The sequence below is a fragment of the Pseudochaenichthys georgianus genome, chromosome 13, assembly GCF_902827115.2.
Source record: "Pseudochaenichthys georgianus chromosome 13, fPseGeo1.2, whole genome shotgun sequence".
Taxonomy (NCBI): domain Eukaryota; kingdom Metazoa; phylum Chordata; class Actinopteri; order Perciformes; family Channichthyidae; genus Pseudochaenichthys; species Pseudochaenichthys georgianus.
Genome location: NC_047515.1, coordinates 29,610,177 through 29,625,687, shown reverse-complemented (window position 1 = coordinate 29,625,687; position 15,511 = coordinate 29,610,177). Strand labels below are relative to the sequence as shown.

Sequence of the window (15,511 nt, the reverse complement as noted above, 5' to 3'; positions counted from 1 at the left end):
AATATGACACTGGAGGAATACAAAGGTTAACGTCATGTTTTTTGACTTAATGGTAACATAATTTATGGGGATTTAGGGGAAAACGGACACTCCTAACATTTGAGTATATTTTTTTGTAATGTATAAATCACATGTTTGACATATCAATATACTTCTTATATAGCAAAACGTTTTCTTGTGTTCCTTGAAACATTCAATCGAAAAACTTTCTCTCTTCTTAGGATCTGTTAGTTATCTTTTGTGAAAGCAGTGTCAGAGTGTAAGTGCTGTGCAGTCAGGAGATACAAATGCCTGCACAAACAAAGTCTGCTGACAGGGGAAAGCAAAGAGGTGCGATAGCTTGGAGATGGATGAAGCTGTAATTGCTTTGGTGGTATATTGCTGCAGCTGTTATTTGTTATATGTATATAACGTGTGTGTTTGTCAAGAGAGCATTTCTTAACTGTATTTGTCAGGAGGAATATTTCCTAACTGCATTTATGTACAGCCAGGGCTGATTGTGTTGGCAGAGTATTTTTAATGCCTCAGTCTGTTTTCATCCATCTCAACCACAGCACATCACCACTGTCTTCTCTTCCATCATCCTCCATTGCTCTCCCGTCTTCTCTCCATCACCCTTTGCAACACACATATTGATGAAGGAGAAAGGGTGAGACAGAGAGGAGGAGGCAGTACGCAAAGACGATAATGCAGTGCGAGTGGTGAGATGGATAGAAAGGGACACAAGGAATAACATAACTACAAAGACAACAGTGTTTTGAATTGAAAACAGACGAGGGCAAGGACGGGATTAAACCAGCTGGTGCAAACAGCATTATAGAGAAAGGGCTATGCCAGCAGAAATGAGGCAAATGGAGGTAAGGGAAGAGATTGAAGTATTGAAAAAGGATACAATTAAGAGAATCAAAGAGAAAAGAAGGGGAACAAAACAATTGTAAGGTTGGATGAGAAGAAACACAAAGGGAGGTATCATTAACAAGAAAAAAAATAAAGGAGGAATGGTAAAGGGAAGTAGGATAAAATAAACGTAGGGTAAATTAAATAAAGAACCTGAAACCTAAGACACAATCAATAGAAATTGAAAGAAGGTTAACAGGGAAGTGAAAAAAAAGATAGACAGTTTAAGAAAGAGGGATAATTTAAAGAAAAACGAAGGAAACTATCGGTTCACCCAAATTACAAAATAAAAATGTTTTCTTTCTCCTAGTGTCATCTGGCCATCACGTGGGTTTAATATGCCTAATTCCGAAATGCTAGTCCTTGATATTTCTGTACCCACCTCCTTAAATTCAAGCTGACATTTTATTTTTTTTTGCAGATAGTTTAGAAATTACCATAAAAAATGATATGGTCACATTTCAAATTGTGTGTATGTGCATTTCTACTAATATATATAAATATAGTAGAATCTCTCAATATCCCAATGTAATGAATAATTGTTGTAGTAATCCTTAAAATACATTTAATTGGTTTCTGTTGTAAGGAACACAGATGAAATTCCCTCTTGGATGTATAGGCTGTACTCTCAAAGATGGATATCTCAAAATCCACTAGACTCGAGGAAAGTCACAAAATGTGTTTTTTGTTATTTGTGTGAACCGACCAGACCAGAAAACAAGAGTCCCCCAAAGGAAGTGTCAGATGGCAGCATGCTACACAGGAGTGAGACTGAGATAGGGACAGACAGGTGAGGAGTAGTGACATAGGGTGAGAGACGGGGAGAAACTGTAGGAAAACTATAGGGCATTTTTTTGTGGTAGTTATTACTCTTTTTTTGTAGTGTTGGTGCACTCTCTTTGTGAGACCGAGAGACCTTCAGATCTTAAAGTCTCTCCATACGACACTATGAGGCCGCCTGTCGTCTGCTGCTGGAGGCATCCAGAAGATAGAGAGACAAAAAGAGAGGGGGGAAATAGGGCCAAAAGATGCAAAATAGTGAGAGACAGACATGGAGTGAAACTCTTAGAATCAGAAAAAACACTGACACGGATGCAGAAAGAAAACTGCACAGAACAATAAGGGGTGGAAAGGAAGCAAAGATATCAGGATAGAAAGCTGGTGAGGAATAGAGAAGAGAGAAGGTGACAGAGAGAGCTCGGAAAACACAAAGTGATGGGGAGAGAGAGAGAGAGATAGAGAGAGAGTGAGAGAGAGGGAGAGGGAGAGGAGGAGATTCCGAAGGACAGACGGCAGTGAAGAATGAGGCCGGGCATACGGGATGACTGAAGGAAGTGATGATAGATTAAAATACATGGAGGACAGACAGGCTACAGGGTCATGGATAGGCCATGGGGAGAACACACACTTGCACTTCACACGGACTCACACACATCCTTGTGTTTACTGGGCGACTTTTCCATCTGGCTTAACCTTGTGGGAGCATTTGCATTGGCTCAAGGCGGTTAAACCTTGTACGGCACAACACACAAATACATGCACCGACCTGCAGGGATTTTGTAGCCGAGCTTACAAGCACACTAACACTTGTTTTCTTCACTGTGAGGATATTGTATTGATTAACATTCAATACCTAAAGACTTGCCCTAAAACGAACCTAAAACTACTTTGAATTAATAGTTTACACTGTGGATTTCTGTCTCTACATAACACACACATTCAATATTTGGTTGCCTGTTCTTGAGCTAATAGCACTTTGCTTGACATAATCATAATATGTGTGTGTTAAGCATATAATTACTGATAATTCCCCACTTAGTATTCAGGTTAAGGAGCTACTTCTGATGCTGAATCCACATGCAGCAACACAAGCTAGATCTCAAGCTCTGAGGGGGAAACTAATACCATCACTTTTTTTGTATCTGTATTCGGTTCATTTATTTATTTTCCTAACCTAATGGATAGGTCCAGAATGCAACACTCAAAATCACAAACAAGACTCATGAGGATACTCAATGGATTTTTCTAACTTAGACTTCTAAATATGTCATCTTGATATTACCTTTAAATCAGTATGGAAATCACTAACTGTCTCTTTATGAACATGACTTGACAATGTTCATAAACATATTTGAGGCAGACTCATTTTCTATCATGCAACCTGTTTTCCCTGAAAAAAACTGCACTCGGAACAAATACAATATTTAACAAATGTATGTATCCAGTTCCTACATCTTATACTCTGAACAAAAAGTCTCTGAAAACAAACAAACTATCACCCACAATGTGTCTATTTTTTCATGTTGTGTTACATATTTGACAACTGTAGGCCTTTAATGGGGCCTCTCTGTGTATCTGTCAGTTGCTGTGTTCCTCAGGCGCTCTGACTCACTGCGGCTCTCTCTCTGATCAGATCAATGTTGCCTTTCTCTGCAATGCAGCAACCAGAGAAACACATCACAGACACAGCTACACCCTGAGAAACCCCGACAACCTTTGTCCCAAACACATGGGTATTATCCCCCATTGTAGGTCGCCCTCCGTGTGCAAACTTTCCCGAAATCAAAGAAATAGCAGAAAGACCAGCTGTAATGTATCTCTCCGGGGTGAAGTGTCAAAAATGAAAACTATAATAATTGCTTTGTTGGTCGGTCTCATTGGATTCTGTGATGCTCCGTTGAGTGACACACTTCAGTCAGTTAAGGTTGAGATAAAGTTAAAGCTGTTAATTAGGCCTGGAGGGAAAATGTTTGTGTTCGTTCACATGGTGGCACCTCAACACCACAACAAAGGAAACTTCAAGGAACATTCTAGCCTGTTACAGCACTAATGCGAACTCCTGATCTGCTTTGTAACCCCAATTTAGTTGTCAACCTCACAGAGCAGTCTTGCCCTCATATCATATCGGAGGCGAGAAAAACAACTTGTTCTACTCTGATATCTTAAGCCAGTAATGTAGCCTATGAGTTTGTACGGCATTTGAAACCATCGGAAAATCTACAGAAATCTTATTTTAAACAGTAATTATATTACATTACATGTTAGACGCTTTTATCCAAAGCGACTTAGTGTCATGCAATTTGGGGTGAAGTGTCTTGCCCAGGGACACAACGACATACTGACTGCAGTGGGGTTTGAACCTGTGCTCCCCTGATCCGAACACCAATACACTAACCCACTGCGCCACAGCCTCCCATATACTTTGATGTGAACAGTTTAATTTGTTTTAAATGTCCAACCTACTCTCAATTCAGCAGACTTCACAAAGGTGAACACTTTCCCTGAACCTGCTGGCTAAGCTGCTGCACTCTGCACTCTGCACAGATCTCTCGCCTCCCCCGTATCAACGTGAGGCTCGATGACACCTCATTTCAACCCATTCACTGAGGCCAATTGAATGACATATCAGCAGCAGATAAAGTATTTCAACTCAGCTGTTTAAGCCACTCATGTGAAATATTGTCTCCATTTATTCGTTTTAATGAAATCCACATTTTCTGAGTGGATTAGTGTTAAAGGGGAAGTTCACTAGAGTGGGCTTATTACACGGAAAATCTTCCCGAAAAGAAAATTCCAATGCCCTTGTGGATTTCTATTATATTAGAACTATTAGTTTTTAAGGTGACCTTTGTGAGCATACTGTATGCAAGTCATACAAGAGAACAGGGGCTCGATTACATATACACTTGATATAATTTAATAGCATTTGTTGCCATTAACACAAAGTAATTTTCCATCAATATCTTAAAAATGTAGAATTAAGTAGTTTTAATGTATGTATCAATGTATATAATCATACTACAATTGTGCAAAACTGTAATTACTCCATCATGTTTTTAGCATCACTCAAATAGTACTGACACATTTAAATAAATAATTCTTATTTTATTCAAAGACAAAATGTGTCTGAAATCTCTTTCTATTTCTTACCAACTGTTCACCAGCTTTCTGGCAGCTTTTTAGTGCCAGTACGCCAGCAGCCACTACAACAGAATCTAAAAGCATGTTATTCCAGATGGCAGAAGAGGTCAGTCCATGTGCAGACAAGAGAGGCGAGAGATCAAGAGACAGCTGAAAGCTCAACCAGTACTAATAGTTTGGAAGCAGGAAATTAGCCAACTTCAGTTCAGCAAATTGGATTGTGACTGCGCTCAACTGAAGCCCGTCATTTACAATCACTACAGATCTTCAGAAAGTAATTTCTGGTACCAGCACAGCCTTGAGGTCGGTTTAATTCCTTGAAAGGTTTTTAACGTGAAACTTGGCAATTTTTTCTAAGGACATCTGGGCTTCTTTCATTTATCGATGATGATCTTACCTGTCTTTCGTGCATATTATGTTTATATTTTGAATCATAGTGAAGAGCTTTGTACATGCACTGTATGAATAACTCATATGACACTTGCTGAGTGCTTGTACCGTTTACTGCCATTACTGGTATGCCTTTTAACGAGAAATGCACTGATTTTACTGGTTGTGCTCATATAGTATGTCCCCTTCTTTCAGCATATTATTTCAAAGTATACACATTAATAATAGTTGTGGTTGCATCAGTTACCTTGTGCATTATGTATACTATATTCCATCTAAATGACTGTTTATGTGTTTGCCAGATTATGCTTTCCTACCCCTGGAGGAGTTGTATGACTCTACCGCTGAAACCTAATTTACGTGGCTTGGATTCATATAGAGAATACCTTGGGGCACACATTTGAACTGTGAATGACTGCAGCTGTCAAAAAACATATATACTGTAGTGTATTAGAGCTTACAGTGGTTTCAAGATGTACTATTTTACATTTTATTTTGAAATTATTCTTAAATTATGTAGTTTTTATAAAAAAAAAAAAGAAAGTATAAAATATAATATTCACACATAGTCACTTAAAGAGAAATGTGGCTAACAAGTGATCCATGTTGCTTTTAATGAACCCCTGTTTTAAATATTCGGTTATACGAAGGAAGGCACACAGATGTGATAAATATAAGTTGTGTAACTCTCACATATTGATGTTGTTGAACAGGGTAAATTAGGGTTTAGGATTTCTTCCAGTATAGCATTGAACTTCAGTCAACCTTCAATAGCCTTTCTTTTTTAATTGTAGTAACAACTCTGGTTGTGTGTTTCCTAATGGTAAACAAGCCTCCTCAGAGTCTAATAGTTTGTTGCACCCTAATGAAGGACAAACAAAGAATGCCAACCTGAAGAAAGTGATTTATGGTGCAGTGGATGACCACACTTGTATTACAGAATCACACTTTTTAAATGTATTTTGACTCTTAGTCTCATTAAGAAGGCCTAACATTTTTTTTTACTAAAAAGTCACAGCATCAGGACAATTTCACTCGGGCAAATGACTACTAAGTAGTTTCTTACATTTCTTAACAGGTTTGTATTACCATCTACCTACCATGTATCAGAAATGACGCTTGGTAATTGGCAAGAGTAGAAAGCTCAAAGCAATGAGCTTGGCAGGCGTGAGGTTATAAGCTACTTTCACTATACAGTAGGGGAGTAATCCAAGATTGTTGTATCATGTAAAAAAAAAGGAGTGAAAGACGGCTTCATCTGATTTCTCAACAACCATCGAGCATGGACTTAAATAGGATTTCCGATGCTACTTCAGCTCAGAGAGAACATGTGTTCCCCCTCTGTCTCTACTAGTATCTTCCCATTACACAAGGATGGTATCTCTTATTCATTCTCTTGTTCATACGTCGGTTTCCTACACATCCACATCCAGTTCTTTCTGTTGAACTGTATTTTTCTTTGATTTAGAAATTCCTGGTCCTTTCTCTATCATGTTTTACTTATTTATCTTCAAACCTCTATGAAATGCATGCTCCCAACTCTGCTGCTTGCCACCTATATGTCTATCTCCCTATATGTCTCTCTACTACCTGCAGGTTCCTTGGGGGAGGTGGGCTCTTTGGCGACAGATGGCGGCCTGCTTTTCATCTCAATGGCGACCCTGGAGGAGAAGCGGGACTTGGTGGGCGAGAGCAACTCGTCATTGGCCAAGGAGTCAGTCCTTGTCATTATGCCCCGTCCACTGCTCGCCTCCTCGACCAATGCCACAGTGTCTCGAAGAGTGTTGCTAGGCGACATGGCCCTGGAGGGCGCCATCGCTTGGTCGTCCTGACTGTGAGGCATTTTTGAGGCAGAGTGAGGGAGGACTTGGACCTGTGCGCCTCCTCCTTGACCATTGCTCTGAGGTCTTGGCGCAGTCGCTGCAATGGCTGCTTTTCCGGGGCCTGCCCCTTGGTTGCTGTAAACCTTGTATCTTATCATTAAGATGATAATAAAAACCAGCACAGATGCAACAATAATCCCTCCAATGATGATGATCATAGTGCCACCCAGGAAGTGGCTGTGCAATGCTTGGCACTGGCTGAACTCTGTGTCCGTGGTGAACGAAAGACAGCCCAAAGGACGTGTTGCAGTCAGTGATGTGACGACATCCTCAAACACGGACAGGACACAGAGATCGTAGTTGCGTCCGGGGGCGAGGTCCCGAACCAGGAAGTCGTTGCTGCTGGACGGAATCATCCTGCAACGATAAAATAAACTAATGTTTTATGTCAGGCAATTTAAAACAAACTGATAAACATCTATCAGAACAAACTTCATGTCACAGGTATCTAAGTTTTAATCAAATTCCTAATTGTTTCCAAGGAGGATTATTATTTGGTAGTATATATAGAGAATTCTAATTCATTAACCTACAATTGGTACCATTATCTACAGCATAGTACTTTTGTCATTGTAATGTAGATCAACTGTGTATGCACCGTAATTAACAATAACCTTCTTACACAATTACAAACAAATACCTTATTAAAACATGAATTGTTAGGAGCAAAGCTGACAAAGGATTATAACACATATTACCTGAAGTGAAATACATATTCATGATTACCAAATAATTGATGAATACAAATTATAATAATTCTTGAAGATAACGATAGTGTGTTACTGCCCTCTCTGTTTGAATACAACATTGATTTAATTTGGGTCCTCTATTCTACTTTACTTCACTGCAGCTTGTCAGAAGTTAATACCCAGGAGGTCAGCCCCCTAGACAATAGTTCCGGGAGATGTTAAGTGAGTCTTTAAAGAAGTCCATATTGTGTAAGGATGAAATAGCAGTGTGTCCATTATGTTACCTGCCAAATTATGTCACAATATGCCCCAATGCTCTCAATGACATTGCACCACGGAGCTGCTGTCATATAGGCCAGATTTAACAACTCCCATTGGAAAAACCAAATTACCTGCCAACACAAACCCCCTCTGTCCAAATCAGTCTGTCAGTTCCCCACCACACTGTACCAATCAAACAAGCAAGAGTCATATAACAAAAGAAAATCCTTTCCGAAAATGACTTATGATTACATCTGCTTGTATTGCCTCCCTGTATTCTGTTGTGTTCTATTATATCAAATCTGCAGCAGCGACACATGCACCATCATTATATATTTCCATTTGGTGCCGCCCGTGGCACAGCAGCCACCTCATCGTTCTTATTTCCCAACAGAGTTCGAATTTATAAGCTTACGATCTGACAAACACTCACACAGATCTATCCCCCACAGCTGCAGAAATCATCATCCTGTGATTAAACGCAGTCCAGATTCTTACCATTGTCAACTTCTATCTTGCTCGTTCCCGAGGTAAATACTATAGCTGTAGTTCTTACTTGACAGCATGCTTTCCTGGGGGAAATCCAGGGGGGAGAAAAATCACCCAAGTAAACAGGAGCGATGCTTTTTCCATGTTTATCTCTTTCCTAACTTTCTCTCGGGGTGTTCAGTGTAACTAGTGAAATTGTCAAACTCCTATATGTCATTGCTACATTGTATCTAAATCATATTCCCTACTGCTTCATTCACATGTTCCCCTATGCACTGTAAGTATTTCTGCCTGTGCCTATACCTTCCCTATATAAATGCATTTACAACTCTGCACCGAGACAGACAGGCTTTGTAATATTGTCTGAGAGAGACAGAAGTGATGGGAGGCTAGTGTGTGAGTGTGTGTGTGAGTGTGTGTGAAAGCCAGTGGGCAGCAGGATATTGGCTGGCCTTGTCTCAGTGCCAAGCTCATCAATGGCATTGAACCACCACCAGGAAGTGTATCTTGGCAGTTAGCTGTGTGTGTATTTTGTGTGTGTGCTGTGTGGCTGTAATGTCTGGTGTGAAAGGTTTCCCGGACTGAGCTCTTAATAGGAATCACTCCAGAAAACTCTAACTGCCCTGATGTCTTGTCCAAATGTGACAGCATGATTTGAGAGCAAGGCTGAACTGGGGTTCCTGCAAGAAATCTTCAAAGGGGTGTTGAAAGAAAAACTAAAATATTTATAAAGAAACAGCGCCTCTGTCTATCTTATTAAACTTTTTTAAAAAAACAGACTGGGAGGTCTCTTAATTGTGTTTGAACAAAATGACCACATGGCTGTTTGTCTCTCTTCTCATTTTTGCAGTGAGACAAACTAAATCATAGTTTATTAGAGGGAGAAACTTCAGGGAAATCAGTTCGAGACAAGAGCTGTCCTTCAGAGACATCCACAAAGCGCATGTGGATTTATAATCCGTTATCTGCAGTGTGGCACGTTGTTTGCCAGTTAACAAGGAACTTATTGCAGACATTAAGACTGTTTGTGAACACTGTGGTTGTCACGATGCAAAGTCAGGTGTGTAAAAGTGTCCTTTCGTGCTTAATCATCTGGCTCAAAGAACGCTGTGTGAAAGTCGTGACTGATTCTAATTAAATCGTCATGGAGACAGAGAGAGCAACCTTTTACTGTATCAGCTCCGGTACTAACTGTACAGTCATCCTCGCAGGTGAAATTGACACATTTTTTGACACTAAATTTAAATGTTTGATTAGGTATATTCTGCTCAAAATGTTGTGTGTTGGTGCAATTCCTTGATAAGCACAAATTAAGGGATCTCACTCTTTCACAAGTGAGAATCCGCCAGATGGGAAAGTGTGAGGTAATGTTTTGCCAATATATTGCAACAGGAGAACTAATAAAAGACCTCCAGGGTGTATTGCACTATATTCTTTGTCAGTCCTTGAAATGTTCAACTGTTTCAAGATTTGCTATCAATTGGCTTCTTCTCATTTAGCTCTTTGTCTTGTGACTTGTTTTATTATATCTTAAAATTATTAGAATAAAGAAACACAACGCTTACATTGGACCTGGGAACTAGGTCCGTGTTGGAAACCCTATGTCCTCTCTAAGGATACATAATTTAAGGTGTATCTGTTTTCAATTAATCCACAAATTAATATGATGGCTTATAACAAATCTGAAATAACTTCATATATACATTATTATACAAAGATCTGGCCTAGTAAGATGTTACTGACAACTAAACACACAATGTTAGGGTCAGCTTCTGCGTCATTTTCATTTGATATAACACAGTTTTAGCAAAAATCTTATTTTCAACGAGTATTCATCATCAGTTATGGGTATGCACAATTGTCAAGAGGGGCACAATCTGTTGGAAATCATTATTTAAAATCCCCCAGTGTGCCCCTCAGCCTGTAAGTGCTCTTAATACAAATCAAAATGGGGAACTTCCACTGGCCCGAGGCTTCGCTGAAGGGCAGCTACGCATGAACCGAGAAGTGTGTTGGTGGGAACAACGGAATTCTAGGGAGGAGGATGTTATACGACCTCCACCTGCCTTGTTTAACATGAAAGATTACATGTTCTGAACAGAATCAAATGCTTTATTGCCATCTCTTACATTGGTGTTCAAGCACATAAGGTATTTTTCTCTTTTTTTATCACCAGAATTACTTAAAAAAATAAACGGCCTTGGAGCAGTGAAGGATTGAATGTCTTGTTCAAGGACACTTCGACACCCGAGTGTTTGCTGACACAGGAGAATCAACCACTCGAAGGAAGGCTTTCTTCTTCACCCCACCTACGCGGGTGCCGGTTTTTGCCAAAAATGATTGCAATAACTTCAATTATATCCAATTAAATCAGCATATGGCGGTTCATATGCTCAATGGCCAGCATCTGTTTGTGTTTTGTGCATTCAGTTATACAGATGTGTGAGGATTGATGTGACATTTCCAATTGATTCATAATTTACTGTGACTGGGAGTTTTGGGTTCTCATTCATAACACTCCGTTCGATGTCTCACTATGGGATGCGCCTCATCGCGGAGCAAACAGAAGCACCAATCTCATTACGCCAATCCTGATTGGCTGGTGATCTTGACGTCAGCGTCAGGGGAAATCACCCCCTATAAGTAGCTTGCGCCACAACGCATGCGTCATTCAAACACCTCTTCTCGCTTCAGAGCATATCTCTACAGTAGCGCAAGCTTCACTGTCCACAGACTTAACCCAAATACCCATTTCGGTTGACGGGCGCTCGCCGGCTACTCCTTCTGCTTCGCAGGAAGACAGTAGTACTAACGCTGTTAGTATTTAAAATCGACCTCGCACTTCTCTTACCCGAGAAAGTAAGGTAGGTCCGATTTTTTCAAGCTAGCAGCACACCTGTTGCTAGCTCGCTCCCTCTCTACCGACACCACGGTAGCGAGGAAGTTTTCTCTTTTCTCTTCTCCACGGAGGAAGAAAAGATTTAAGGAGCATACTGCCACACCAGTCAGTATTCTCCAGGAATCCTTTTCTCCGGATTAAGGACACGGTGGTTTTATCTTTTCTCTCGTCCCACCTGTCGAGAGCGGGCCCTCTCCACGCCACGAGGCGGCCAAGATTAACGCCCCTCTTCCTCACACCAGAGGAGTCAGGGACTCGGTGGCTCGACTCTGCGGCTGCGGGTTGAAGATATCGGGCACAGACACACACCAGGTCTGTTCGTCCTGCCTCGGGCTGGAACACGCCCGAGGCACTATCGACAACCCCGGCTCATGCGGACATTGCGTCCGCTTCACCGTTGTTACGTGCCGTAGTGTGTGTGTGGTCGTGTGTGTGTGTTTTCCTCTCTCTCCCTCTGATTGTCCCCAGGTGCAGCCTCTCCCCAGGTGCTCCTAATTAACAATCACGGCTTCCATATAGGACCGGAGGAGGACGGCAGTGAGGCCCCTTCTTTCTCTCCTTCTCGTCTGGCTGCATGTGTGCAGCATGTCTCTGTGTGAGACCCAGCTTGGTTGTGTGATGTTTATTGTAGTCTTGTGTTGTAATTTGGCTGGTGAGCCGCCTCACTTATGTTCTTATTAAAACCTCACTTAAACTCCTTGAGCATTGAGTTTCCTCTCCTTTTTCTCTCGTCCAGCTATCTTGTGTGTCGCTACTTCCCTTGGTACCCCTAGATCTACCAGGGAACGTAACATGGGGGCTCGTCCAATCTTTGAGACAAAGAGTGAGTATTTGGTTGTTGGTTAGTGTTATTGTGTTTGGTGGTGAGCAGTAGTGTATATAGGTGTAGAATTGGCTGTGATATTATTTACTGTTGAACAGCTTCCTCAGTTTAGACAGGGGAGTGTCTAGCTGGACTGAATCAGTCCTTCCTTCGGATACTCATTTTTTATTTTGCCTTTTTTATTTTCAGGGTAATCCTGGGTGGGGATTTATTCCCTGTTGGGGGCAGGCGATTCAGGGTTTCGGCCGCTGATGTTTGCCTTTAAAGTCACCTCGAGCCCGGCACGCTCCAGAAGATAGTTAGGTAAAGGTTGGTAGGCAGGATCTGGGGAAGTTTGTAAATAAATATATAATAATATTTGTAAGTAGCCGTTGCTAAAGATGGCTTTTGTGTTGGAGCAGTTTGTGGCCAGTCCTACTGTGGGTCAGCTAGACGGGTGCAGGAAGGTTGATTTGCGGTTTGTTGCTGACCATTATCATGTTTCTGTTTCCTCGGCTCTGGTAAAAAGTGAACTCAAGGCTACTTTGATAGCTGGACTAGTTGAACAGGGGGTTTTGAGGCGGCCTGTTTTAGTGGAATCTCCTGGCACGGTGGTTCAGAGTGCTACGAAACAGGCAAACATTTTCACCACACCTCAGTTTGACTCGTTTTCGGCAGGATCCTCACCTACGGGGTCTAAAGTAGATGCCAGGGTAAAAGTACGTATGGCTCGTCTCCAGTGTGAGAGGGAGGAGCGTGAGCGTGAGCGAGAGTTTCAGCTCAGGAGGGAGCTGGAGTTCAGGAAGTTGGAGGCAGACACTGCTGTCCGGATGCGTCAGCTAGAGCTCCAAGCAGCTGTGGTGGGTGATTCTGCAGTTACACCTTCTGGTCCTGCTGCCTCCTTTGATGTGAGCAGGCATATTAATTTGGTCCCTGTGTTTCGGGAATCAGAGGTGGAAGTCTATTTTGGTGCCTTTGAGCGCATTGCTGCGGCCCTGCACTGGCCAGAAGACGTGTGGGCTATTCTATTACAGTGCAAGCTAGTCGGCAAGGCTCAAGCGGCTTGCTCTTCTCTTTCTGTCGAGGATAGTTTGGAGTATGACAAGGTGAAAGGTGCTATTCTCAGGGCATATGAGCTTGTGCCTGAGGCCTACAGGCAGCGTTTTCGCGGCATAAAGAAAGCTGCTGGCCAAACATACGTGGACTTCGCGAGGGAGAAGAAAGTCCTCTTTGACAGGTGGTGTAGAGCGTGTAAAGCGGATGACATCGCTTCCGTATGTGAGCTGATGCTGTTGGAGGAGTTCAAAAACTGTGTACCGGAGCGTACGGTAGTCTACCTGAATGAGCAGAAAGTGACTACTCTTCAGCAGGCTGCCACTCTGGCAGACGAGTTTGCGCTGATACACAGGAGCGTTTTTTTTCAGCGGGATCCTCCTCAGCGGGACCCTCCTCAGCGGGACACTTATCGGAGAGCTCCTAATAATGATGTTCCCTGTGCCAGTGTTCCATTGTTAGGTCCCAGGATAGACAGAGCGTGTTATTTTTGTCTTGACCCAGGTCATATGATAGCAGACTGTGCAGCTTGGAAGAGGAAGCAGGCCACCACTATGGCGGATGAGGAAAGGCTTGAGCTTTTGGCTCAGAGCGATTCTCCTCATCGTTTTGGTTTCCGGAAAGCTCGTAACAGGCGTGCCACACATGCTCATTCTGCTGCTCTTCCAGGACCCAAGAAAAAGAGATTGTGTTTCTTTTGTCTTGATCCTGGTCATCTAGAGGCAGAGTGTGTAGCTCGGAAGGAGCAGGTGGCAGCTGCTCTGGAAAAGCCAAAAGCCCGGCACCCGGTTGCGATGCGACAGAGTGGTGAGTTGCAGTTAAGTTCTGCATCCGTCTGACAGTAGTGTGGGTGTTTCCGTCTCTGAAGCGGTTGGTGTGGACCTGGCTCAGAGCGATGTGGATCTGTGTTCAGTGAGTGGTGTGTGTGTTGTGTGTGTTCCATGTGTTGCTCCGGTGTTGGCTGCTGGTGAGCAGTATAAGGTGTGTTTTATGGGGGGAAGTGTTACGTGCCGTAGTGTGTGTGTGGTCGTGTGTGTGTGTTTTCCTCTCTCTCCCTCTGATTGTCCCCAGGTGCAGCCTCTCCCCAGGTGCTCCTAATTAACAATCACGGCTTCCATATAGGACCGGAGGAGGACGGCAGTGAGGCCCCTTCTTTCTCTCCTTCTCGTCTGGCTGCATGTGTGCAGCATGTCTCTGTGTGAGACCCAGCTTGGTTGTGTGATGTTTATTGTAGTCTTGTGTTGTAATTTGGCTGGTGAGCCGCCTCACTTATGTTCTTATTAAAACCTCACTTAAACTCCTTGAGCATTGAGTTTCCTCTCCTTTTTCTCTCGTCCAGCTATCTTGTGTGTCGCTACTTCCCTTGGTACCCCTAGATCTACCAGGGAACGTAACAACCGTTAAGAGCCTCCGCCGACGGTTAGCTCGACAAGCTAGCCTGTCGGAACAGGACCCCCCCCATGTCCACGGACCCACCGACCGGCAGTCAGGACACGGGGGCGTCCGCCACAGAGAGTGAGCCCCTCTCCGTGTCGGTCTGGGGCTCACTATCTGCTATGGCTATAGAACCGGAATCCCGCGCCCTGGCAGGCCGGGACCCGGTGACGGCAAGACACACGGGAACGGTTTCCCGTGCTCCACCAAGCTGGGGCTCCCCGTTAGACCTCACCATGGTCTCACCCGCGGAGGATGTCCTCGGGCTTGACTACGAGGAGGACGAAGAGGAGGACGCCCTGGCGTTCCTCCTGTCCGAATCGGATGAACAGAAAGAGGACACCTTCATGTCACCGGCTCAGGCTGCAAAGCCTGAGGCAAGTGCTGCTCTCCCGGGCGATAGCACACCAGCTTCGCCCGGTCTGAGCATGGACCTGCAGGCCGTGTGTAAACGCGCTGCGGCCAGACTCAACGTCCCGTGGCCCGAAATGGCCAAGGAGACCTCCAGGTCCCGGTACCAGGGAAAACATCTTCCCCAAGCAGCGGGGAAAAAGAGACAACTCCTTCCAGTCTTCCCGGAGATGTTGGATGAGGTGTCGGTCTCGTGGAGAGACCGGCCCTTCAGCAACAAGGTCCCAATCCAGGGTGCCTCCTCCCTAGACTGTGATGGAATGGAGAAGCTCGGCCTGCTCTGCAGGCCGCCCATGGAACCGCTGGTAGCGGCTCACCTTCTACCAAAGGTGGGCCCGTCACCAAGCAGGAACTCCACGCTGCCAGCAAAGTCGGACCGTTT

The 15,511-nt window shown here is 43.4% G+C and overlaps 1 protein-coding gene across 2 annotated transcripts in view; it reads right to left on the bottom strand.

The window, feature by feature from the left end:
* Positions 1–6,188: 6,188 nt before the first annotated feature.
* LOC117457585 (leucine-rich repeat and fibronectin type III domain-containing protein 1-like protein) overlaps positions 6,189–15,511 on the bottom strand; it is a 220,192-nt gene continuing 210,869 nt past the window's right edge. For both annotated transcript variants that reach the window (XM_034097740.2, XM_034097739.2), the window contains one exon: positions 6,189–7,448. In XM_034097740.2, the coding sequence (XP_033953631.1) occupies positions 6,764–7,448 (685 nt within the window). In that variant the 3' untranslated portion in view covers positions 6,189–6,763. The remainder of the gene's footprint in view (positions 7,449–15,511) is intronic.